This window comes from Urocitellus parryii, chromosome 1, assembly GCF_045843805.1.
Source record: "Urocitellus parryii isolate mUroPar1 chromosome 1, mUroPar1.hap1, whole genome shotgun sequence".
NCBI lineage: Eukaryota > Metazoa > Chordata > Mammalia > Rodentia > Sciuridae > Urocitellus > Urocitellus parryii.
In genome coordinates, this window is record NC_135531.1 from 94,925,894 (window position 1) to 94,953,387 (window position 27,494).

The following is a 27,494-nucleotide window of genomic DNA, read 5'->3' on the forward strand; positions in this document are numbered from 1 at the left end:
AATATTATCTTTACAAATAAAGCTAACATTTATAATTAGTATAAACAACTTTGATTTCTGTTTTTAAAGGGTTTAATGATTAAATATTTTGGGAGCAATTTGTTTTCTGTTATGGGATATATGCTATTAAAAGTTTTTTGTGTTGGGGATTGAACTCAAGGCTCTACACCTGCTAAATATGCCCTCTACCACTGAGGTATATCCCTAGTTCTATTAATTTTAGAACATAAAATGTTACAAATATAAAGTTGTGGCATTGCTTTATCAAACATTTTCTCAAACATGTTCATAATCAAAGGAATTTAAATGTGTGTTTATAGAGAGGAAAATAAAATAAATATCTTTTCAAACCTTTTATTTCAGGAATTTTATTAGCAAGTTGAATTTTAAAACTTACCTTGTAGTGAGGATCCAGGAACTATATATTCTGATATTTTATACCTATGGTAATATTTTTAAATATATAGAATTAATAGTTATTTTTAAAAGCTTAAATTCTGAAGCAGGGCTTTTAAAATCTTCAGTCTTTTCCATTACTCATGAGACTTAGTTAGTCTGGTGGGTATTACTGTTAGGTTTAGAATGAGAAAAATGGAAAGCAAGGAGAAGTGACATTAATGTTGCCTGCCCATGTCCTATTAATAATGTTTTATCAAATGCGTATCATCCATGTCTTACTTTCAAGCTTAGCTACTAGTCCTTAATTTTTTTGTTCAGCTTTTCTCTCATTTACCTAGTAGAAATAAAAACTTAAGACTTTTGTATGATAAGAGGGAGGATTTGAGAGTTCAGTTATGCCTAGATTCCTGGTTGGTAAGCAATATTCAATCACTTTGTTGTTTTAGGCATTAATTGTACAATGGTGAGCAAAACATGGACACTATTGCAGCTCTCACAGAAGTTATAGTTTAGTGGAGAAGAGATATTTAAACTCACAAACTAGTATATAAGACTATAACTTATGAAGGAGAAATTCAAGTCAAAACCAGGAAGAGTGGTCTGTGTAGTCAGGAAGCTAAAGGAATTTTCCTTTAGGAAATAACACTTGACCTGAGGTTTGTGGGATGAAAAGGAGTTTACAGGAGATGTGTTATAGAGAGACAAACATGTATAAAAGCCCTGAGGCAGGGGGAGAAATAAATTGTTAAAAGGGCAGTTTATTTTCAGGATTTGGTTGGTTGTAATGACAGTTCAGAAATAAGTTGCATGGGAAAACTAGACAAAGAACTTTGTAGGTCTCTCTGATTAAGGTCTTCTTGGTGTATGTTTTGTTTTGTTTGAAGTAAATTGCCAGAATGTTAGATTTACCTTCATTCGCATGTAAGTTCAAAATCCATTCTAAAGCCAAATTTAGGTATTTCTATAGTTACTCATTGTTTAGTAACTTAGGGTTACTAGAGGTTTTTGTCTAATCAACATGTTTAAAAATTAAAAAGTCAAAGCATAAACTAATTTTTATAAGTTGAGTGATTCAGCACAATCAAGATTAAGAAAGCAAAAAGCAAAACTCCACCTCTCTTAGAATGGAATTTTAGTCACTATACTTCAATTTTAACTTTCCATTGGGTTGATAATCTATTCTTTTTTCTTATTAGTTTGCCTGAATTATTCAGATATAGTTTTACAAATATACTAAATTCTTTTCTATTGGCAGATCGCCTATATTTGGTAACTAAAGGGTTTTAGGAGTTAATTAAGAACAGAGCTGAACAAAGCCTTATGGAATCACTTTTTCAGGTTTTTCTTAGTAACAAAACAGAGCCAGAACAAAAATTCATGTTTGCATACATAATGAAAAGGAGGTAGGTGAAAAAACTTTTCATGGAAGCAAAAGTTTCAACTACATTTCAACATTTAGGTGAATATAATAAGTAAAGGTTTACAATTCTCTTAGCATACAGTACTGGTCATCATACAGCCAAGCTTCTTTTAATGCCATGTAATATGAGGTCTCCTTGCTGGCAAACTTCCTTGGAAGAATAATGATCTCTCTGCTGTTATAAAACTGCATTTTTTGTCTTTGACTATTTAAATAATTAAATTCTACTCCATTAAAAAAAAATCTGCCCTTTGGTATGTTTTTCTTTTCCTATTTCCCTTTACTTCTAACATACTATAATGTTTTAATTTAGGGATTTGTTACCATATTTTGATAGAGCTCTTAGTAGCTCTTGAAAAAAGATTACAACCCTTCTAAACACCTTATAGGACTAAGGTTTCTTTTTCACAGTTCAGATGAATTGTTAGAAAAATATCTTCTTAACCTTAGAATTAGAAAAAGGCAGTTATTTCTCTTGGGGACCAAATTGAACATTAATATTATCTTTAGTGATTATTGTTTGATATGCAAAACTGAACTTGCCCATAAAAGTTACACCATCTCATGTGGACTGAAGTTAATCCTCTATATTGGAAAAATTGAGGTAGGTAGTATAAGTGGTTACATGGAGTAAGTATTAAATCCTCATTATTTCTCATATCATTAATACTAAGTGCTTAAAGTAGGTGTTTAATCAGTAGTCACTGACTGATAGATTCTTTTTCTGTTGAACAGGAGCATGAATCTGAAGGTGGAAGAACACCTTTGATGAAAGCTGCAAGAGCTGGTCATTTGTGCACTGTGCAGTTTCTCATAAGCAAAGGTAAAGGAAGTGCAATTGATCCTTTCCAAGAAACTAATTTCTGAAAAGAAAAGTCTTAAGCATTTGCAATTTATGTTAAGGCTACTTTACTTGTAGTACAAATATTGTACCCTAGTCCCTAGTCTTTTGTTGGTATATTTTATTTAGTAAGCATAGAGTTTGTGAGGTGTTTACTGGCAATTTTTGAATTTTAAAATTTTCATCCGCCATATGGTTTATGATTGCTTCCCCAAATTGGAAAAACAAATATAAACGCCTGTCTCTACTTATGTAGATGTTCGCCATTTAATAACAAGACAGTTATGCTAGAGATGGAGTTGGAGAATAGAAAGAAAGTCTGCTATGGTTTTTTTTTTTTTTTGTGTGTGTGTGTGTGTGTGTGTGTGTGTGTGTGTGTGTGATAGAGTTGTATTAATAGAAACTGTAAGTGTCCTTCCTAATTATTTTTTGATGAGGTTTTGCTGTGTTGCCTAGGCTAGGATAGGCTTAAACTCTTAGGCTTAAGCAAGTCTTCTTCCTCAGTCTCTGACTAGCTAAGGCTATAGGAACATGTCCTCATACTCAGCTATTTTTTATTTTAATAATCTAGAAATTCTTGTTATTTGTAGATATAATAAATTAGGAAAAGTTGTTCAACTGATGGATGAAGAACTAGTTCAAGACTGCTTCTAAAATACTGAAATGGTGCCAAACCCTGTGTTAGGTTGAACCATACTGAATTTATCATTTTCTAAATAAAATTGCTGATGTCAGAAATTTTGTTTGGTTCAGTCTAATTCTTATAGTATGAAAGGTACTATGATATCTGATAAAAGTTCCTAGAAGAGAATGCTAAAATACAAGTGGTGTCGTGTAATTAAAATAAAAATTTTTTATCTGTGTTTTAATAGAATTCTATATTTTTGACATTAAAAATGCAGTATTAGTCTCATTTTAAATTTACCTGTTTTTTTGTTTTGTTTTGTTTTGTTTTTGTTGGAGGGTGAGTACCAGAAATTGAACTCGGAGACACTCAACAACTGAGCCACATCCCCAGGCCTATTTTGTATTTGATTTGGAGATAAGGTCTCACTGAGTTGCTTAGTGCCTTGCTTTTGCTGAGGCTGGCTTTGAACTCACGATCCTCCTATTTCAGCCTCCTGAGCCACTGGGATTATAGGCATGTACCACCACATCCAGCTATTTAATTGAATAAAACCAGGTTTATTTTCTTCATATAACATTTTTGCTGCCAAATAAGGCATATTTTCCCATTGTGTTCTGAGACATCATCTGGAAAAACTATTTACCTCAGCCACATAGAAGAAATAAATAGATGACTAACTTTTAGAGTTCTCTTATGCTTCTTTACTAAAGAGGACATCTGATCATATCCAACAACTCTGCTTGTCAGGAATAAGAACACATGGATTATATTATAGCCTTTGTAATCTATAAAAGCTGCTGAACAATACCACCATCTAAATTTATTGTTAACAACTTTTTAAAAATTTCACATTGCTAATGTAAGGATATTCATTGCTGTGTCTTTCCCCAAATACTTTTTTGCAATTTGCAGTTGTATTCAGTTGAATATTTTCTGAAAACTAACTAAATAAATTAAAACATTAGTTTTACACACTGACCTATTTTCCTCTTATGTAAGTTTCTGGAATTAAAAGAAGAAGAATGAGTATTTCTGTAGTTTTACCATTCTAGCTGAGACCTTTTGGGATTATAAAAAGTGGTTGAACTAAAAACTAGGTCCTATTTCCAGGGTTCAAAAACAATTCATCAAAAGAGAGGCTAAGAAAAGATTTTGCATTTAAACTTTTTTTCAGATCATATTGTACAAAGGTATTGAACAGCTTACTAAGAAGTTTTTGGTTTATTTATTTTTGTTTTGTTTTGTTTTATGGGGCTGGGGATTGAACCCATGGCTTGCATGTGAGGCAAACACTCTACCAACTGAGCTATATCCCCAGCCCACTAAGGAGACTTTTAAGTAAAATATTTGAATAATCTTCTCTTCTCTTTCCATATCTCAGTCATTCTGGCTTTTAAATACACAATATTAAAATTATTTCTCTTAAAATATTGTTTACAAAATTTATTTTCTCTACTTTGAAACTATTGCCACTTTCTAGAAGTAGATCAAAACTGTCTTTGAAACTATTTGAGATTTACATACAGTGGTATTATTTGATGCGTATATAACCTACATATATTTATTAATCTTAGTCTTCTATATTTTCCATTTTTAAAAAATTTTTTTTAGAGAGAGAGAATTTTTTAAATTTATTTTTTAGTTTTCGGCGGACACAACATCTTTGTTTGTTTGTGGTGCTGAGGATCGAACCTGGGCCGCACGCATGCCAGGCAAGCGTGCTACCACTTGAGCCACATCCCCAGCTCCTAGATTTTCCATTTTAAAAGTGATATTGAATGAACGAACTACAACTCCTCGCAATAATATGGATGAATCTCACAAATGTAATATTGAGAGAAAGAAGCCAGACACAAAAGAATATATTGTATGATTTCATTCATATAAAATTGAAAAACTAAAACCAGTTTGGAAGTCAGGGTAGTAGTTACTTTTGGGGGTGGTGGGTAATGACTGAAAGGGGCACAAGATGGGGCTTCTGGTATGTGGATAATGTTCTGTTTCTTGATCTGGGTGTTGGTTTCACAGGTGTGTTCACTTTGTGAAAAGTTTTCACTCTATACACTTACAATTTGCATAATTTTTTGTATCTGTGTTCGACTTCAAAAAGATCTTTAAAATGATATTGTCTGAACTGGTTTGATTTCAATCTTTGCTAAGATTGCTATGTTTTCTTTGAAGGTGCCAATGTGAATAGGGCTACAGCCAATAATGATCATACAGTAGTGTCACTGGCATGTGCAGGCGGCCACCTGGCAGTTGTTGAGCTACTTTTGGCTCATGGGGCTGACCCCACTCATCGACTCAAGGTATTCTACTTAAAAATAAATAAATAAATAATAAAATTATTATAAAAATATGGCTGGTCTCTTAATGCTAAATATTTATTACTGTTTAAATGAGATTCAATTTTGTATGAGTTGTATCTATCAGATTATAAGAATAAATTTACAAAGAATTAATTATGATATCAATTTTTTCTTAGGATGGCTCAACAATGCTTATTGAAGCAGCAAAGGGTGGCCATACTAATGTTGTTTCTTATCTATTGGATTACCCAAATAATGTTCTGTCAGTTCCTACTACAGATATGTCTCATCTTAACCCACCTTCTCAAGATCAATCTCAGGTAAAGTAAAATGGACTTTATTTGTTAATAAAAGTATTGTTTAAAGTTATTAACTTTTGTTTAAAAATTAGTTTCATCAAAGTCATATTTTCTTCCAAAATACATGGAAATTCTTTTGTCTTATTTACTGAAAATAGTGGTTTTAAAAAATGACATAGATTCAAACACAAGTATTCTGTATTTTTATTTTACCACAACTAGGTTATTTGTGTTGTTGTTTTGAGTGTTACTGGGGATTGAACTAGGGCTTTGCATATGTTTGGCAAGCGTTGTACCACTGAGCTATATCTCTAGCCCTTTTTGTTTGTTGTAATGAATATATTGAGTATAATCTTGAACCATGGAAAAGCTTTTCACTTAACACCTCTCAAGACGGTATCATTAAGATAGTCATTTTTGTCAATAGGAAAGTATAGTTAACTATTATATATGCACCAAAAATCATTAAAATAAATGTTTTTTTTTTTTTTTTAATTTTTCAATATTTATTTTTTAGTTTTCGGCGGACACAACATCTCTGTTGGTATGTGGTGCTGAGGATCGAACCCGGGCCGCACGCACGCCAGGCGAGCGCGCTACCACTTGAGCCACATCCCCAGCCCAAAATAAATGTTAAAGCTACTTAATTTATGGAAAAAATATAGAGTATACTAAGCTTACCAAGCTTAGTGAAAGCCTTAATTATTTTCTACAAAGTTATCCTGATAACTGTTAGCATACCCCCAATTCAGTAAATATGTTGAATTTTTGTTTTCTCTCTTATTTTTTTAAGAGAGAGAGAGAGAATTTTAATATTTATTTTTTAGTTATCAGCAGACACAACATCTTTGTATGTGGTGCTGAGGATCGAACCGGGCTGCACGCATGCCAGGCGAGCGCGCTACCGGTTGAGCCACATCCCCAGCCCAAATTTTTATTTTCTCTTTTGAGTCATATAAAATTTGAATAAGGGTAAACTGCTCAGTGAATAGTATGTAACTTGTATTCCTGGCTCTAAATGGGACTAACAGGATCCTTTATTCAGCAAAAGACTAACATTAATTTCATTTAGCTTAAATTATATACTCTTTGCAGATTTTCCATTTAATATTCTCAAAAATTATTTCTTGGTGTAGATGTTTTTTATTTCTTAAGTTTTAAGAAATAAAGTGAATTTGTGGTATATGAAAAAAATGTAAAACAATATCTCTGTTTTATTTATGGGCCTTTGTTTCATTTTTTGATCTGAGATGATTTTTTTCTGAGTTGACTTTTTAGGTTCCTCGTGTACCAATGCATACACTTGCCATGGTTGTACCTCCCCAGGAACCTGACAGAACTTCTCAAGAGAACTCTCCTGCTCTTTTAGGAGTACAAAAAGGTTAGTTTTTTGAATTATTTGCTTTAAAATTGGTGTATCATCTAATTAATCTAAAACTGTATGTTTAATGGTGCATAGTTACTATGTATCTGTGGTTAATTTGAGGTAGATAATTCTGATAAATGCAAATAATTCTCTTACATACTGTTGAAAATAGAAAAGACATAAATGCTAGGAAAAAAATGAATATTTTCCTGTTAACATGCTACTAAATGTAATTTTTAGCTGGCGTAGATGAAAATACTTAGGAAACAAACTAAGTGTTTGATTATGTTAGGTAGAAAAATTTATTAGTTATTCTAGTTCCACTTAATTTTTAGCTAAACAATATTATATGTATATATATATATACACATATATATATATATTCTTATTATACAAAGAATAAATATGTGTTTGCTGTCTGGTTAAATCTTTGTAGCAACTAATAAGTAAGAAGTTTAAGAATTACATTCAGTTTTAGGTATGTAATGCTGGAATATATAGTGGGTCAGTATGTGAACCTGAACAAATAACTATCAAAATGTATATAAATGAGATTCACATGACTAAGAAAGAGTGTAGACCATGTAAAGGACTCAAGTTTTATGAGCTCTGATATTTTTCTTTCATTTGTAAATACAAAGTCCCTTACCTCTACTAATAATATATATTGTTCTAATTTCTGAATTCTCTGAAGTAAAGGAAATAGGTAATTTGTAGAATTTAAAAATTTACTTTAGGCTGGGGATGTAGCTTAGTTGTAGAGCTGTTGCCTAGCATGTGCAAGGCCCTGAGTTTGATTTCCCAGTACTGCCCATCACCCAAAAAAACCTTAACATAAAAAATTTATGAATATTGTTCATTTAGTATATGACAATCAAATTCTAGCTATTGAAATCACAATGAAATGTCTAAATATATATATTAGGAAAAATTATTATAGCAGCTAACAGAAGGTTTTTTCCCAAATCATGCCAGTTCAATAATTTAAAGTGTTGAGGGCCTTCACAAAGGATTACTTAGTTTCAGAGATGAAATATCTGTAGTCTCTTTGACTTAAACTAATCTAGCTGTTTTCCTCTGTATAGTAGGATATTAGCTATTCAAAGCTTTCCTTCTTTCTTCTTCTTCTTTTTTTTTTTTTTTTTTTAACTCCTGGGTTCATTCCTCAGCCTCCCGAATGCTAGGTACAAATAACTGCACCTAGCTTTTTCTGTTATTTTTAATCTTACCAATTAAAAAGCAAATTAATCATGTGTTTGTTAAGGAATCTGAAACATCATAACCAGCTGACAGCCTTTAGTAAAATATTTAAAGCTAATTGCCTGTTTTGTTTTTTAACTTTTGTTTGTCCAAACTGAATAGAGGAATGTAGTAACTTTGGCTTGGGAAAGTAAGTATTAAATAAGAAGTCATTAAAAAAATTTAACAAAGATCCATAAAACAATCAAGAAATAAACTAGACAGAACCAAGAAATAAACTAATGCAGAGAGGACATAAAACATTTTAAACATAGATTTAATATGTAAGTACAATGTTTGAGTGGTGACTTTTGAAAATCAAGTGAGTTTTCATGTCTTTTGCTTGCTGAGCTATCTTATACTAAGTATCTACTTAATTTCTTCACTTTGATATTTTAGTACTTATGGAATAGTGTAAAAATGAACTAACCTACTAAGGAATCTTTCGTTTTACTGATTAGAGAAGGAAAAAATTAACATTCATATCTGAACCTTTGAACATTTCTGTTGTTAGCAACTTAACAATTATTTATGTAGCATCAAACTATGATAACACATTGTATTGAGATGTCATGTTAGCATAAATCATGCACATCACAGAATATGATACTATGAATTAGAGAAAGATTCAATTGATAATTTAAAAGCACATACTGAATTGTCAGGATGGACAGAAAAGTCTATTTTAAACAAAGGTATTGGGCTGGGATGTAGCTCAGCAGCAAAGCATTTGCCTTGCATTCACAAAGCCCTGGGTTTGATTCCCCAGTTTCAAAAAAAAAACAGGGCTGGGGTTGTGACTCAGTGGTAGAGTGCTTGCCTAGCATGTGTGAGGCACTGGATTCAATTCTCAGCATCAGCACCACATTTAAATAAATCAATAAATAAAGTAAAGGTCCATCTCAATTTTAAAAATATTTTTTAAAAAGACAAAAAACAAAGATATTATCAACTCTTTTCTCCTTAAACCTACTTTTTATTCTTAAAGTCTCCATGTTTCAAAAAGAAGTCCTCTGAGCAATGAAATTGCTGTTTGACCCTTTTGTTTTTGTTTCTGCTAAGTCAGTATATTATTTCTGTGTAGTATATATTATTTGGAATGGATATAAAGTTCTTATTCTCTAGTAAATCTTTTACTTTCCTCTTCTAGCAATCATCTTAAGTTCTTTCATCTTAAGTTCTTTTACTCCTCTGTTTTTTAATAATTTTTAATACATTTTCCTGTCATTTAAAAATATATACACACCCTTAAATCTTGCCCAGATGTTTCATATATATCCTACACAGATATTCTTTTCTTTCATGCCTTGTGCATACCATGTTGTCCTGGCTGTATCCATCTTTTTTTTTTTTTTTTAGGTTTGCAGATTTAAATCTACTGCTTGATCAATTCTTTATTTGTTATTATTTTTAAATCCATTTCTGGCTGTATCCATCTTGATCATATTTGTCTGTTGTTGGTTTTCAAGGATTCAAGATTATAGATGGTATCTAACAGAGATGCCTCAGAATCATCTCTATGAACAAAATATGAAATTATGCGAGTGTGACATGCTTAGTTTGCCAGCATTCTTTAGCTGTTAATTGTAGATATAAATAATTCAGGTAGGAAAGGATATATTAGTAATGTAAAAGTTTTACCTTTCCAAAATCAATTTTGTAAATAAATTTGTTGATTTGCAGGCATTTGCATCTAACTTACTTGTTTCAATTAGTCCTACAGAAATTCTAAAAGAGAAGACTCATTTTTGATCTTCTGCAAATTGTATATGACATAGAACTAATCTGCTGAAAGCATTTAAAATGATGTTGGGTTTGGGGATGTAGCTCATTGTTAGAGCACTTGCCTAGAATGTATGAGGCCCTGCATTTAATTGCCAGTACCACCCAAACAAACATACATATTTTTTCCTGTGTACATCAAACCCTCTTGGGAAGTAATTTATTTTCTCTGAACTTCTATAATACTTTACTAGATCTTCTTTTTGGCTCTGGTCATGCCTGCTCACTCTTTTTCCCCTTTGGACCTCAAGTGTAGCAGGTTAAGTTAATCATACTTAATTAATTCCTAGTGCTTTGTCATTATGGCTTTTTTCTTATTTTATTGATTCTTATTTCCTGGCGTATTTCCCTGTCCTCTATTTCCCCTATAGGCAATCATTCTAATGTGTTTGATGTGCATTATTCTTTGTTCTTAGGAAGTATTTATTACTTTGTATTTTTTATTTACATAAATCATATTGTGCTGTAGATCCCATTTTGTGTTTTACTTTTTTCACTTAACATTTTTTTTTAAGTTCTGTCCAAGTGTCTTCCTCTAGATTATTTATACCTATAGCATTGTGCTTCTTCACCCTGTATATCCTCCATCTTACCTGTTCTTTTTCCCAGTGATAGGTACCAGATTGCCTGTAATTCCTCACCACCACATATAATACTGTAATGGTAATCCTTGTACTGTCCCTTTATGAATCTTGTCAGAATTTATTTGGGATATTTTCTCCCCTCTTAGACTGTAAGCTCCTAAAGGGCAGGGTTTATGTTGCTTATCTTTGTATGGTCTACCATCCCTTGCTTGTGCTAGGTATATACATATTTGTTTAGTAAATTAGTGAATGCTGGGCTAAAGTTATGCTGAAGGCAAAAGAAAATTATTAAGTATTTTAAAGGAGACATATGTGATTAAAGAGGGTGTTTATAAAGAAATAATCAAGAATTAGTATTACAGAATGGTGGAAAAGAGATTAAAAGTTTAAGTGTAAAGTAAGATTTAAATTAACATGCTACTTCATATCCCAAAGTTGTTTCCTGGAGTAGGAAACTTGAAGTTCTTGCATTATTATATCAAGTCATTAAAAGTATATTGAAAATTATATGTGCAGTGAATAAAGTTGAATGTTCCTTTGTAAATTTTACTACTTTTCTAGTCAATTTTCATTATGTATTCATGTTTATGTGAATTTACGTATGCCCCAAATTAATAATGCCTTTTTATCTATAACTGCTTTTAATAAAAGGAGAAAGGTTGAATAAATCTGTTATCATGTAAAACAGTTGGTCTATATTTGGACACTCTTGGTTGAAGAGATTTCTATGTTAAAAATGTATGACATACTCTATTTGGGAAATTTTGAGACAAATATTAGCACATAAAGAAAAATGAGACTTCTAGGCCAGTGACTTTAATTTTTGACCATAAACAAAATAAGAAATACTCTATATTGAAACCCAGGATTATACCAGGTATGGTAGTGCATGCCTGTAATCCCAGCTATTCTGGAGGCTGAGGCAGGAGGATTGCTTGAGCACATGCTTTTGAGCAGCCTCAATAACACAATGAGACCCCTGTCTCAAAAAGGAAAGGACACACATACGTTTATTTATCAAAGCATAAATTCCCTTAGATAATATATATTCTGCATTTGATGGATTGGTGTCATTTTTAATTCTACTTCTTCAACCCTATTTTATGTGGAAGATCCAGTCAGGAATGTTGTTTTTAAATCATTCTAGTAGGGTGCTATGTGATATTAGAAAGCAAGGGAACTGCAGATAGCATTGATGAGACAAAACCAAGTAAGGAAATAATGAAACCAAGTCCACATGCATCTATAGACAATGCATTATTTTTCTGTTGCACAGTGTGCTAATTATTTTAGATTTTAAAATGATAGAATTAAGTTCAGTAGTAAACTAAATGTTTAACAAGGGTATGTCCACTTCATTCCCTGTGTATCCATAAAAAAATAAAGGCCATGTTTAAACTGTCTCTATATCATGATTTCTGCTGCAAACTTTTTCTAGTTTTGTTATCATAGAAAAAGTGGGAGGCAAAAGAAGTAGAATAGAAACCAAATCAAAAAAGATGAGATAGTGACTTAACCTATATTTCTAAATTGTACTTTCTGGTATACTCTGTGATATCAGTGAATAGATTTATTTGTTTGTATCTGATAGTAGAAGATGTTTGAAGGAGATGAAACTCTTTCATTTTCTGATGCTCTATAATATTACCTACAACCTATTTAAAATTTTTGTTATTAAAGGAACCCTTGTTACAGTCTATACCCAATATTTGGTGTTGATTTAGCTTCTGGAAGTGATTAGAGAACATTATCTATTTTTTATCAACCTGATTTCATCTTGATGTTGTAGTCAGTATTTTAGAAAATTCTACTAATGATTAGTTATGAACACTCATCCATTGACCATTTTGGAAATTGCTTTTTGTGCATTGCTTTGACTATCCTAAATTTTTTTATGCTACATATATTCTGAGCTTGTAGTCTTTCTGTTCAGTTAAATAAGTTACTCTTAGTAATCTGTGCTCCAGGCTTCTTGCACATGTTCATTAATAAAATAGTGTTATTCATGTTTATTGTTGTCCTCAAAATTCTAGTCTTATTTTTAATCACCTTACTATTTATAGAGATTTTAAATCTGTGTAAATGTCCAATGTTGTCATAAATATAATTATCCTTCTGGTTAATGTTAACTCTGAATACAAATTACATAGTAGCTATACAAGGTTACTTTGAAATTAAAGAATATTTAAAAGAGAATTCATTCTTAGCCGGGTGTGGTAGTGCATGCCTATAATCCCAGCAACTTGGAGGCTGAGATAAGACGATCACAAGTTTGAGGCCAACCTCAGCAACCTAGGCCCTAAGCAACTTAATGAAACCCTGCTTCAAAACAAAAAATAAAAGGGTTGGGGATGGGACTTGGTAGTTAAGCACCCCTAGGTTCAATTCCTGGTACCAAACATATATGTATTTTCTTTATAGAACTTCTAAATTTATTCTGCTGTTATGGCATTTATTACAAAATGGAAAATTTCCTTTCTGTGTTAGTGGATTTATATAGCTGTTTGCTCCATTTTCTTAGCTATTGATTATCATTAAACACTTACATGAAAATATGGGCTCCAATTAGGTCTTATGGAAATAGCAATAAAATTGCCTCTCAAATCTAATGGCTTTTACTTTGAAAGAGTAAAATCTTTCTGTACCACTTTGCTCAGATTGAAATTAAAAAATTGAATATAGACAATATTCTTTGCTGAAGTTTATTTTTAAAGATAAGTAGACCTTTGAAATTGCTTATAATAATATGGGAACTGTGCTTTTCTTACTTTTGTAGATACAGTATCTGATAGGGAAAACTTAGGTTGTATCAGTCAATAATAATAAATGTTGCGTGTTTGAGCCAATTCTGGCATTAGCAGATGAATCTTTGATTTAATTCTTAAATTACTTAAGGTATTCACATACATTAACTGTACTCTAAAAGAATAGACAAGGTTGGTTTTTTTGTTTGTTTTTGTTTTAAGAGACAGGATCTCACCAAGTTGCTTAGGGCCTTGGTAAATTGCTGAGGCTGGCTTTGAATTACAGGTCCTCCTGCCTCAGAGGCACATCCCAAGCTGCTGGGATTACAGGTGCAGTCCACCATGCCCAGCATGTTTTTTTTAAACCCAGGGTTTTTTTTTTTCCCCCCTCTTGTGGCACTGGTGATTGAACCTAAGGGTGTTCTGCCTGTAAGTTACATATCCAGTCCTTTTTTATTTCTTATTTTGAGTCAGGGTCTCATTCATTTGCCAAAGCCAGCCTTCAATTTGCCATTCTGATTCAGCCTCCTGAGCCACTAGGATTATAGTCATGTACCACTGTGCGCAGCACCCAATTCTTTTTTATAAACAGCTTTCTTGTTGTTTAATTTACATTTCATAATTCACTCATTTAAAATGTATAGTGCTATGAATTTTTTTAGTAAATTTACCAAGTTGTGTGATCACCATCACCATCTAATTTTAAAATAGTTCTGTCACCCCCAAAAGCTCTCGTACCTGTTGGCGGTTGAGCCTCATTCTCATTGCTATAACACCAGGCAGCTACTCTTCTTTATGTCTCTATGTATTTGCCTTTTCTTTATATATTTGATGCAAATGGAATTGTACAATGTGAAGGGTTTTTTTTGTGCCTGGCCTCTTTCACTTAGTGTACCGTTTTTGAGGTTCATCCATGTTGTAGAATGCATTAGTAATTTGTTCCTTTTTGTTGTTGAATAGTCCTACTTATTCCTAAGCATGATTAATCCCTGAATTTGCCTCAGAGTAATACATTAAAAAGTATATTTCCTCCATTTCATGTAGATGTAAGACTGTTAATAATGATGGTTATTTTTCTGCTGACTTGATATATGAGAGTAATAAGTATAATTTAATACCTTAAAATAGCATATATTTATTTCCATTGTTTTAAATGGAAAGATAGAATGAGTAATCCTATTTGGGAAGTCTGCTTTTCTCCTAAGAACATTCACTGTTTCTCTCGTAAATGAACTTTACTTGAAGAGTTTAATTAAATGCAGGATATTGTAAGATATAAGTTTAATATAGTATTCAGGTATGGAAGTGTTAAAGACATTTAATGGAGAATTTTACAAAGATGTCTTGAAAATTGATTTCACATTATATTTTAATAAGAGAAATATTTTGACAACTTGAAAAACACATTTCCCTGCTTTGATCCATAAGGTTTGGTTTCTTGTGATACCTTTCTTTACTTGTACAGTTATTGCTAAAAATAATCATTTTTGTACGTGGGCATTTAAGCTATCATTAACATTGTTATCCTCAATACTGTCTAGATTCTGCTTTATTTGGTATTCTTTTAAAAGTCCAATCTGGTCAGTAAATTTTGAGATTCTTTCCTTTGTTTTCTTTTCCTTCTTGCCCCAGTCTTAATTTCCTAAATACTCCTAATTCTAAAGAGTAGATTTTTTAAAATTCACATTTTTTGACTTGTCAACATCCCAGTTTATGCTGCGTGAAACAGGTGAAATAGTATAGGCTTTCACACCTAACACTGGTGTGACTCTTTGAACATTTATCCTGTGTAGCATTAGTTACAATGGTTTCGGGAGGGAGGACCACATATGTGGGGGAGGGAGGGTTCTGATTTCTTTTTTCTTTTTTTTTTTCTTTCTTTTTTCTTTTTTTAGCATGGCACTTTTTCAAACATTTTTCATGTGCTTAGGTACATCCAAGCAGAAGTCCAGTTCCCTGCAGGTAGCAGATCAGGACCTACTGCCACCTTTTCACCCATACCAGCCTTTGGAGTGCATAGTAGAGGAGACTGAAGGCAAGCTGAATGAACTGGGACAAAGAATTAGTGCTATTGAAAAAGCACAGCTTAAGTCATTGGAGTTAATTCAAGGTGAACCTCTGAACAAAGATAAGATAGAAGAACTTAAAAAGAACAGAGAAGAGCAAGTCCAGAAGAAGAAGAAAATACTGAAAGAACTGCAGAAAGTGGAAAGGCAGTTGCAGATGAAAACACAACAGCAGTTTACCAAAGAATACTTGGAAACCAAAGGTCAGAAAGACACAGTGTCTCTACATCAGCAGTGCTCTCATAGAGGAGTCTTCCCAGAAGGGGAAGGAGATGGTAGTCTCCCAGAGGATCACTTTTCAGAATTAACTCAGGTTGACACAATCTTATTTAAAGATAATGATGTTGATGATGAGCAACAGTCTCCACCACCGGCAGAACAAATTGATTTTGTCCCAGTCCAGCCTTTATCATCTTCAGAGTGTAACTTTTCCAGTGACTTAGGTTCTAATGGGACAAATTCTCTTGAACTTCAGAAAATATCAGGTAATCAGCAAATTGTAGGACAGCCTCAGATTGCTATTACTGGACATGATCAGGGGCTATTAGTTCAAGAACCAGATGGATTAATGGTTGCAACTCCAGCCCAGACGCTTACCGACACTCTTGATGACCTGATAGCAGGTGGGTTAAGATATATATCTGTAATAATTTCTCTTTAATCTGTGTGCTCAGCTTCTTTGCACGCCCCTACAAAAACACAGATTTTGTACTTTTCCATTTTTTAGTTACCTTGTAAAATTACTCATTTCTTGAAGTATTTTGGAAATGAATTTAATTAACTAAGCTCAACAGCACTAACACATAAAGTATGCTTGCCCCTCCTCTTTTTTGTCACCTTTCAAAGGCAAAGAAATAAAGTTGCCATAAATCCTTTATTTTAGATATTTGTTATCAAAGCTACCTTATATTGTGCCTTGGGTAGGAGCTCTCACACTAGAATTTCTTTGTACAGACTTCAGAGGTATTAACACAAGATTAAACATTAAATTTTCTTGCTGGTGAATTTCTTGTTTGGAAATCATACTTAGAATCATGCTGCTTTTTAAAATTTATAATTTTTTAATCAATTATTTCAGTTAAATGGAATGTTTGGAGAAAACTAAGCATTCCATGTTATAATATTTGTGGTGAGGAAATAAAAGTACAATTAAACTTATCACCACTGAATGGTTTGTGATTGGAATTTTTCATTAACTCTTGATGAAAACAACAGACACACCAAATACATATACATACACATACAAGAAAGTCCTAATAATCTTAAAGTATATGTTTTTGTTTATTGTTGTGTGGAAAATTACATCTAGATATGAAATGAGGTGCACAAGTTTACTTTCCCTTTCATTGTCCTTGCAGCAGTGGGAAAACAGTGCAATTAATCATTTACCTTCCTAAAGATGGCTGGTGAATGTATCACCTCCATGAAAGCCCAGTTCAGAAATGCAGCCAGAATGGCTGTTGACAGTGGATGAAGACCAAGAACTAAGATGTAGCTGGAGTGATATTCAAAGGCAGGCCAGTCCTCTGTCTCTTGATTGCAACATTTTTTTCCTTACTGTTGTCTGTTTCCTCTTGTCATATTCTCCTCCCCACCCCCAACCCCAATTATGCTATCCCAGTTTCCTTTCTTTTCTTGTGAGCCTTTAGTCTTCCTAATCTTTACTGAATCTTTAAAACTGTGGAATAAGATTACTTAAATCAAAATCTTTATTGGGCATGTATATAACTTCCATTGGTTATAGTATTGTGACATTGCCTTTGAAACTTCTGTAACTAGCATTATAATGTTCCTAATTAAGTACTCAATTCTAGTTTTGAAACCCATATTTCAATACAGTTACGACTTTTTTTTTTTTAAATAAAGAATGTAGAAAGAACTCTAAAGGGATCTTGTAGGAGTTAACTTTATGGTAATATTTATAAATGGTTCTTGTAGGAAAAGTATTTATTTTACTGAAGTATTTGTTAAATGGGTATGGTCCTTTACAATTCACACAAAACTTGAAAAAACTACCTTAGAAAACATTGTTTAATTATCATGTTGATATGAGCTAATAAAATTTAATTCCAGTAATTTTACTTTTAAATCAGTTCAAAATTATCTTCATATAAAAATTCCATTTTTATGAAGGTTTATCAGTTTTGGTATATGTAGCAATAATTATATTTTCTTTGTTCAAGATGTTCACCTGACTCACTTAAAAGTTTAAAACATTATTTTTTCCAAGTATAAGTTTCTTCTAATTGAAGGTAAAAGAAATCAGACAAGGTTAATACATTGGTATTTTGGTAGGACAGAAGAGGTCACAGATTTAATTAATTTTACCTAAATTAAATCTATACTCATACTTGATAAGGAGAAAATTATAACATATAAAGTTTTACTTTAGAAAAATATCTGTATATAATAGCAGTAAATTTCACTCATTTATTTATCTGGTGCTGAGAATTATACCCAGGGCCTCACATGCTAAGCAGATGCTTTATAACTGAGCAAAATCCCCAGCCTCAAATTGCACTCTCTAAACATAGGAATGTTTTTTTTCTTTATTGCTATCCTACTCAAGATACTTCTTATGATAAAAGTTGGTTTTATATATAACATTAATGTTGTTACTTAATTAGCTAATATAGCTTTTATTGGTAATTTTATATGTTTTGTAGCTGATGTAGTTCTTGACAAAGTATATATAAACTCTTAATTAAGAACATGGTTTCTCAAGTCCTTTTCTTCTGAAAGTGAATGTTGGGATTTGGGCAGATATCATATAGCAAGTGATTCTCAAAAGTTCACACATCTAGAAATTTAAAGCAATTTAAAGAAATTCAAAATAGCTTTGGCCATCAGAAGCTGTAGAAGCAGTAAAAATTTAATTCCTATTTAAAGAAGATTGTTTAAAAATAAAGTAATATCAGTTTATTTACATTTATTGAGCATTTATATACCATACTTTGTTCTAAATGCTTTATATTACATTTTATCGTTGGCTATTTATAATTACCCTATAAAATAGATCATTTTTTCTATCTTTGTTTTTCTGTTGAAAAACTGAAGCTTAGGAAAATAAAGTTGCTAGTAAATGCCAAGATTCAAACTTGGTTCAGCTAGGTTAAAGAACCTTATATCTAATACACATGTATCTGATTCAACTTAAAGTTCTAAATTTATCTTAAGCATATTACTATTTCTTAGGCTTCTAAATTTCATTAGATAACATTATTTCTCTTATTTTTTTAAATTAAGATTTGATATACATGTAAGTTTTAATATAGTTTTGTGACTTTAGTTCCTTGTTGTTGGCACTTTATTATGTGCTCTTAAAATATTTCAATTTTAAAGAATCTTGCTTTAAGTAACTCAGTGATAATCAATGTAGATTTAAGAATAAAAAGGTAATTAGGAAATGCTCTTATATTGAGAGGACTCAAAATGGTTTTAATAATTTCCTCTCATCAAAGTTATATTTTTAGGTTTTTTATTTAAATAGAACTATTTAAGGAAGCTATTATTACCTACAACTGATCATAGCAATAAATTTCCTAAAACCTCACAATAAATTTTATGTATGCCTAGTATCTGTGAGTTTTTTCCATAGTATGATTTATTATCTTTCATACCACTTACAAAACTATTTTTATTCAATTTCACAAGTTAGAATAGAGCACTCAGTTCTTCTGTTATCCCATCTTAGAATAGTTTTAAGTTTAATTTAAATTATATGTTGATCTTTGTTTAATGGTCTTTCTTAGTAATTTTCAGAGGCATTTTGTTTAGAGGTAGAAAACATTTGGGAATTAATGAAATGTCATAGTCCTGGTATAATGCTCTCATAATACAACCTTTATTCCACATGTACCTTTTACATCTCTTGCTATTTTCTTATTTTATTTTTATAACTTTTCATTTGTAATCAATCTCATTAAAGTCACTTTCTATGAATGTTTCTGATTGTCATTATTATAAGGAGAAAAATGCTTCTAGGTTAATGTAGTACAAAAATGTAAAATAACTGATGTAACAACAGATTTTTGGTAATAGAGCTGTTAAATATACAAAAATATTTTTTTAAAGTTAACTCTGTAAAGAAGACTTTCATAGCAACCCATTCCAGTATAACACTCGATAATCAACTATTAAAATTTTAAAAATATCTACTTTTCATTAATAAAAAGAGAACATGAATAAAAATGATAGAAAAGTAGTTCTTTATTAAGATATATGTAAATAATTATAAGACTAACCACTGTTAAAGTATATTAGTAAAATACTAGATATCAGTATATCACTCTATTGCATTTTTGTTTCTTTTTTTTTTTTTAGCTGTTTTCCAAACAGCCATTTTGAATAAGTAAACAGAATATTGTCTACTTTTAATTCATTGAATGACAAATTTTTAAAGCTTTGTCTCCATTGTGTATATTCTTATAGGTGAAACACACACATAATAGCCATTCTTATTTGTAACTAGATAGTTGAATCATGTTGTTTATGTGCTGACAGACATTGAAATTTATATTGCTGAGATGGTGTTATATATTGATGGGGAGGAGGGGTGATAGCTCATGTAGAAAAAACTGGACATCTTAAATTTTGATAAGTTATTTAAACTAGTAAATAACTGACTATTTCAGACTTGTGAACAGCTCCTTGTTGGGATCCAGTCATATAAAAATTTTAGAGAGGGAACATTCTCTAGCACTTGAAATGCTTGTATTTTTCTTCAAGTTTTGACTGACTTTCAATCTGAGGGCAATTAGAAAGTTATTGTGATTACCAAAGCTTTTATTTAAAGAAAAAAATTTGTAGTTGTGTATGGACAGAATGCCTTTATTTTATTTTTATGTGATGCTAAGAAACGTAACCCAGTGCCTCACACATGCTAGGCAAGAACTCTGCCACTGAGCTACAGCCCCACCCTTTTTTCTGTTATTAATGATTGTTTTTTTCTGGGAGTTTTTTCTTTCTTGAGTAAATAATGCTTTTATTTTTTATAAGTCAATAATAATACTAAAGTCTTGTAAAATATATAATAAGTACATTTATTGAGCACTCACATATGCCAAGCACTGTTAAAATGTTTTAAATACAAATAATTTCACTTTAAAACATTGATTTATTTTAGAAAATTTTCAAAGTAAATATTGAATTTTAAAACATATATTCCCTACAATTTATGTGAAAATATTCTAATTCATTCCCCTCCTCTTTTTCCTCTACGAGCTGCCCCACACATTTTTTTTTTTTTTGCATTGTCCAGAGGGCATTTTTGTCTGATTACCCTTTAAAAATTAAGATATAAAATTCATTTTTTAAAAGAATATTTTTTTGAAACTATATTCTCCCTAATGACAAGGTAAAAAAACTACTATTTATTTGCTCTGCACTAAATATTTAGATACTGTGTTAAGTATTTTACCTGTATTATCTCAAATTATTTTTCCGACAACGTTTCAAGACACAGGTACTATTATTTTCTCTATTGTATGTATAAGGAAAATTGAGGTCAGTTACTTTAGAAAGTCAGTGATCCAAAGCTTATGATTTAACTACTACATTATAGCTTTGCTATGGAAATTTCTGTAGTTTTTTCTTTTCTTTTTTTTTTTTTTTTGGTGATTTTCTATGTACATATTACTTTACTCTCTGAAATGGAATTTAGCGATATGAATATTGTTTTTCAGCTGTGAGTAGCAGAGTACCCACTGGTTCGAATGGTTCCTCTCAGACCACAGAATGTCTTACACCTGAACCCTGTTCGCAGACTCCAAGCAATATGGTTTCACAGTCTATGCCCCCTGTGTATCCTTCAGTTGACATTGATGCACATGTAAGTAAATCAATTAATTTAAACTTATTTTGCCCATTCTAATATTCTTTATTAGAATATTATTATTATCATTGTATATTAATAGTTAAAAGAAATATTATATTCTCTTCACTTGATAATCTTATTTTTACTTCTAGACTGAGAGTAATCATGACACAGCATTAACACTAGCTTGTGCTGGTGGTCACGAAGAACTTGTATCTGTACTTATTGCACGAGATGCTAAAATTGAGCACAGAGACAAAAAAGGTAGGAAATGTCAGTCCCATAATATATGATTATGGTTATATCAGAAAATGGTTGTAGCTTTTTTTACTGTCAATAAGTACTTCCTACAATCTCTCTGTGATGAGACGAGTAAACAATATCCGCATTCATTAATCTGCAGAGCCATGTAATTCTTTTAAAAAATCAAAAGTTATCAGCAAAGGTAGGCAAGTTGTGGTTACAGGTTTAGTAGTATGGCTTACCAGTAGAGTTATTACCTAGCATGTTCAAGGCCCTAGATTCTGTCCCCAGCAACACTGAGGAGAAAAAGACTTGGAACAATCGCACACAACTGTAATAAAAGCTACTCAGTGGACTGAGTCTGGAGTATCACAAGTTTGAGGCTACTCTGTCTCAAGATAAAAAATAGGGTTGGGGTTGTAGCTTAGTGATACTGCAGCGGGGGGGGGGAGGTTGTGCTTGCCTTTCTCCTTAATATTTCCCCAAAGTGTTTTGTACAGAAGGATCAAAGTTCATTGTGAATACAAACTTAAGTTTTTAGTTGACTTAGCATTTTTGGCAGGTGGGTTTTTGTCATGTAAATATTTGGATTTAGAGCATTTTATTCTAAATGGTTACTAGTATCTGCCCTAACACTTTTTTAAAAAATTAAAATAATAAGAGAATTGATGACAGTGGATTTAAAATAAATAAAAACCCACTAATTTGGGCTGAGGATATAACTTGGTTGGTAGAGTGCTTGCCTTGCATGCACAAGGCCCTAGGTTCAAACTCGGCACCACAAAAATAAAACAACAACCTACTAATTTGCTAGCTTTGTATTTTCTAATTTAGGTTTCACACCACTGATCCTAGCAGCTACAGCAGGGCATGTTGGAGTTGTTGAAATCCTCTTGGATAAAGGTGGGGATATAGAAGCACAATCTGAAAGAACTAAGGATACTCCACTTTCCTTGGCATGTTCTGGTGGACGTCAGGAGGTATGTCAACATTAATTTTCATCTTGTAAACATTTTGCTTATATTTTTCAACATGTATATGATTAGTATTTTAGCTACATGAATAAAACATGCATGTGTTTTGACACGTTCCATATAATTTCCAAGGAGTAGGATACTTTGGTTAAGCTAAATGGGCATATAGTTAATGCCCTTTTAAGGAATCTGCTTGTATTAGTCAGCTTTTCCTGGTTATGACCAAAATACTTGATGAGAACAACTTAAAAGAGGGAAAAGTTTTTTTTGGTTCATAATTTCAGAGGTTTCAGTCTGTAGTCACCTATTTCCAAGGCAGAATCATCATGGTACAAGGATGTAACAAAGGAAAGCTTCTTGGCTTATGGCAATCAGGAAGCAGAGAGAGAGAAAGGGAGAGGGAAAGGGGCCACAGACAAAGTATAGTCACCAGAGGCCCGCCTCCAGTGACCTATTTACTCCAACCACGCCCCACCTCCCTATAATTTCTATTACTGCCTAGTAGTTCAGTCAGCTATCAATGGATTAATACACTCATGAGATCAGAACCATCTTGATTTAGTCGTTTCCCAATGCCTCACCTCTGTATGCTGCTTCAGTAGGGACAAGCCTTCAACACATGATCTTCAGGGACATTCTAGATCTAAACCCTAAAACTGTTTTTTGCCCTTGAGGCTAATAAAATTTATTTGTTTTTACATTTGTTGTGGTTGAATGAATCACAAATCTAAACACAAGAAATGCACATTCATTGCTCGCTTAATAACTTACAAATGGAAAGGGTGACATCTTATTACTTCGGCATAATTGGGATTTCAAAGGTCTGAATTTCTTGATATGAAATTGAATCCATTTCTCTATTTAGGACATAATGGAATGTAATTCAGATATTTAGACAAGGATGTAGTAGGTCTTATTTCTTTGTGCTTACTTCATCATAAGTTTAGCCCTTAGTGTAAACTGAATTTCTCTATTCATATTTTACTTTGCAGGTGGTAGACTTGCTGCTGGCTCGTGGTGCCAATAAAGAGCATAGGAATGTGTCTGATTATACACCATTGAGTCTAGCTGCATCTGGAGGATATGTTAATATCATTAAGATTCTTCTTAATGCTGGGGCAGAAATTAATTCAAGGTATCACCTGTTCATCCATTTTATCAATCATGATTATTTTGGAGTTAAGTGTCTTTCCCTTAATATTTGGGCAGATACCATTTTAAATTAAGATAGTACTAAAGATGCAAAGCCAAATATTATTTCTACAATGTGCTTGTAAGTAATTCCAGCTTATTTCAGTAATATGGCTTCTTTTAAAAGAGGTCTCATTCCAAAAAATACTTTACTATGTGTTGTGGAAAATTTGTAACCCCTAAGTAGGAATTGTGTTTTAAATTATGGGATTTTCCTATTCCATATTATTGGTCTAAATAATTAAAACTATTCATCGTTGTTCAAAACTTGTCTTTTTACTGAACCATTTTCATCGTTATTGCTTTTTAAAAACGCAGGCTACATATTTTAATTTTCTGAGCACATTTTCCTCTTAGGACTGGGAGTAAACTAGGTATTTCTCCCCTGATGTTGGCTGCAATGAATGGACATGTTCCTGCAGTGAAACTGCTGCTTGATATGGGGTCAGACATTAACGCTCAAATAGAGACCAATCGGAACACAGCTCTCACCCTGGCCTGTTTCCAGGGCCGAGCAGAAGTAGTGAGTTTGCTTCTGGACCGAAAAGCCAATGTTGAACATAGGGCAAAGGTAAACATTTTATCATTTGCAAACTATTTCAAATATATTTCTATATTCAGATTGACTATAGTATTTTCAGTTATTAAGTTAAAACTGATGTCTCAATTAAGGTTTTGGGAATTATGTCATATAAAGGTCAGTGACATACTTTTCATTGTTAATAACTGTTTATTATGGACTGTAAGGAATAAATAGAATCAATTTTTTTCCCAACTTGATACTTGTGTGCTCTGTTATCCCTATTGACGTTTGCAACTTTTGAATTTAATAAGATTATTTTATATAAGTCCTTTAACGTAGATTTTTAAAGAATTCTTTTAATGAGGTATGCTTACATTGATAAAACCCAAGCAAAATTATTTCATAAATTATAAAATTAGGACAAAATAAAATTATATAATCTACTTTGACCGTAAAAGATTCTGACAGTTTTCTGACTGTTTGACATTTAGAAAATAGGAGTTAGCATTTCAGTAATTAGAAATCCTTTTATTTGAACTATTAGATAACTTAGAACCCTAGAAAAATGTGGCTAAAGTGATTTTTTTTTTTTTTTTTTTTTTTTTGGTACCAGGGATTGAACTCAGGGGCACTTAACTACTAAACCATAACCCTAGTCCCATTTTGCATTTCATTTAGAGACAGGGTTTCACTGAGTTGCATAATGCCTCACCTTTGCTGAGGCTGGCTTTGAACTCGAGATCCTTCTGTATTACCCTCCTGGGCCACTGGGATTTCAGATGTGCACTACTACACCCAGCAGGTGGAATTCTGGAATTCTTTATAGTTAGATGACAGCCAATCTGGTAGTCATTTCCAGTTGGAAAGGTTTGAATGGAAATTTCATATTTTCTCCCTTAACTCCATTAGCTATTATCCATCCATCCTTTCTCCCTTCCTTCCTTCCTTCCTTCCTTCCTTCCTTCCTTTTTTATTTTGTTACTAGGTGCATTCTGCTACATTTTATTTATTTATTTATTTGCTTGCTTGCTTATTTATTTATTTATTTTTATGTGTTGCTGAGGATTGAACCCAGGAATGTCTGCATAGTAAGCAAGCGCTCTACCGCTGAGCCACAACCCCAGCCCCATTCTGCCATTTTAGTTTGCCTTTTTGATTTTATTTTAAGATAGAGTCTTGCTAAATTGTCTGTGCCAGCTGTGAACTGTGATCCTTCTTTTGAAGCCTTCACTTCAAAAGGAGTTGGGATTACAGGGGTGTACAACCGTACCCAGTTTCCCTCTGACTTTTAATCATATATAGAGAAATGAGCCTTTCCTACCATCTGGCTTTTTTTTTTTTTTTTCTGTTACATTTGTGGCCCACTCATCTATTAAAAGTCCTAGGGAAATCCATATTGTTTTGAGAATGAGAGTAGGAAATGTCTTTCAACAAAAATATCAAAGAGATTAGTGTACGAAAGACATTAGAAAAAAATTATTAACTAGGATTTTAATCTACTTATGTTTTAATGTCTCTTAATTTCACAAAGTAATTATTATCTAATGAGTAGATTTATGATAGTTTGGAAGTTATGAAATTGTTTCTTTTTTGCATAGGGTATTAGGTTATAAAGTGAATTCTGGCATGTCTAAATTGAACCTAACAGTTATCACTTGCTATTTAGTAAAATTTAAGACAGACTATTGCTTAGCTCTTGGGAGAGGAAATCAGAATCTTCTTAAAAGTCAATTGCTTTAGTCTTTTTAAGAAATTATAAAATTCGATTACATCATTTATTGATTTAAACAGACTGGTCTTACCCCCTTGATGGAAGCTGCTTCTGGGGGATATGCAGAGGTTGGAAGAGTTCTCCTTGATAAAGGAGCAGATGTCAATGCCCCTCCTGTGCCTTCTTCAAGAGATACTGCTTTAACAATAGCAGCAGACAAAGGTCACTACAAATTTTGTGAGCTCCTGATTAACAGGTGAGTCATTTTCTATTAAAAAAAATTTAAGAACACATATATTATTCATTTTATAACCTATGGGTAAATATATATTTGTATATGTGTATATATGCATGTGTGTGTGTGACACACACAGATTTATTTATTTATTTTCCCTATCTGGGTACAGTGACATATGCCTGTAATCACAGTGACTTGGGAGACTGAAGCAGGAGGGTTGCAAGTTTAAGGCCAGCCTAAGCAACTTAGTGAGACCCCATCTTAAAATTTTTAAAAAAGGGGCTGAGTGCAGTAGTGCACATCTGTAATCCCAGCATCTCAGGAGGCTGAAGCAGGAAGATGGTGAGTTCAAAGCTAGCCTCAGCAACTTAGCTGAAGCCCTAAGGAATTCAGCAAGACCGTGTCTCTAAGTAAATTACAAAAAAGACTGGGGATGTTGCTCAGTGGTAAGCACCCCTGGGTTAAATCCCCAGTACCAAAAAAAATTTTAAGAAGTGGGACAGGGGATGTAGCTGCCATGAAGGATTCTTGGTTTTATCAAACCAAAACAAAACAACACCCAACTTTCTGTGGTCCCTTTTACTTTTAAAGTAAATAAAATTCTATTACTTTATTGACATTTTAATATACACTTATTTACATGTTACTCTTTACAAAATAATGAAAGATGGTAGGGAAAAGTAAAAAATGTTAGCCTCTTCCTATAAGAAACAACTGTATTAACATTTTTGTCTACAGGGGAGCCCATATTGATGTTCGAAACAAGAAGGGAAATACACCACTTTGGCTGGCATCCAATGGTGGTCATTTTGATGTAGTGCAGTTGTTAGTACAAGCAGGTGCTGATGTGGATGCAGCAGATAACCGGAAAATCACACCCCTTATGTCAGCATTTCGCAAGGTAATTTGATGTGGGGGTGAGGGAAGATTTAATTAATTGATGTTGGTGAATCAATTATATTTCCGTAAAAAAATCACTATTGTCTTTCCATTCTTTTGCAGCCAAACCTAAAAGCTATGGGGTAGTTCACTCTAAGCAGCTTTGTTGTTAAATCACTTGTTTCCTTGACTATTTTTGTTATGTTGTACATAAAATATGAGACTTAAGGAAAACTATTGTAT

General features: G+C 32.4%; 1 protein-coding gene across 3 annotated transcripts in view; it reads left to right on the forward strand.

Annotated features, from left to right (window-relative positions):
• The window catches only part of Ankhd1 (ankyrin repeat and KH domain containing 1), a 127,715-nt gene that overhangs the window by 81,110 nt on the left and 19,111 nt on the right, over positions 1–27,494 (forward strand). For all 3 annotated transcript variants that reach the window (XM_077800818.1, XM_077800823.1, XM_077800820.1), the window contains 12 exons: positions 2,555–2,642; positions 5,470–5,597; positions 5,774–5,917; positions 7,175–7,277; positions 15,542–16,300; positions 21,362–21,507; positions 21,645–21,756; positions 22,570–22,715; positions 23,702–23,844; positions 24,258–24,471; positions 26,215–26,390; positions 27,111–27,273. In XM_077800818.1, coding sequence (XP_077656944.1) covers positions 2,555–2,642; positions 5,470–5,597; positions 5,774–5,917; positions 7,175–7,277; positions 15,542–16,300; positions 21,362–21,507; positions 21,645–21,756; positions 22,570–22,715; positions 23,702–23,844; positions 24,258–24,471; positions 26,215–26,390; positions 27,111–27,273 — 2,322 coding nt within the window. The remainder of the gene's footprint in view (positions 1–2,554; positions 2,643–5,469; positions 5,598–5,773; positions 5,918–7,174; positions 7,278–15,541; positions 16,301–21,361; positions 21,508–21,644; positions 21,757–22,569; positions 22,716–23,701; positions 23,845–24,257; positions 24,472–26,214; positions 26,391–27,110; positions 27,274–27,494) is intronic.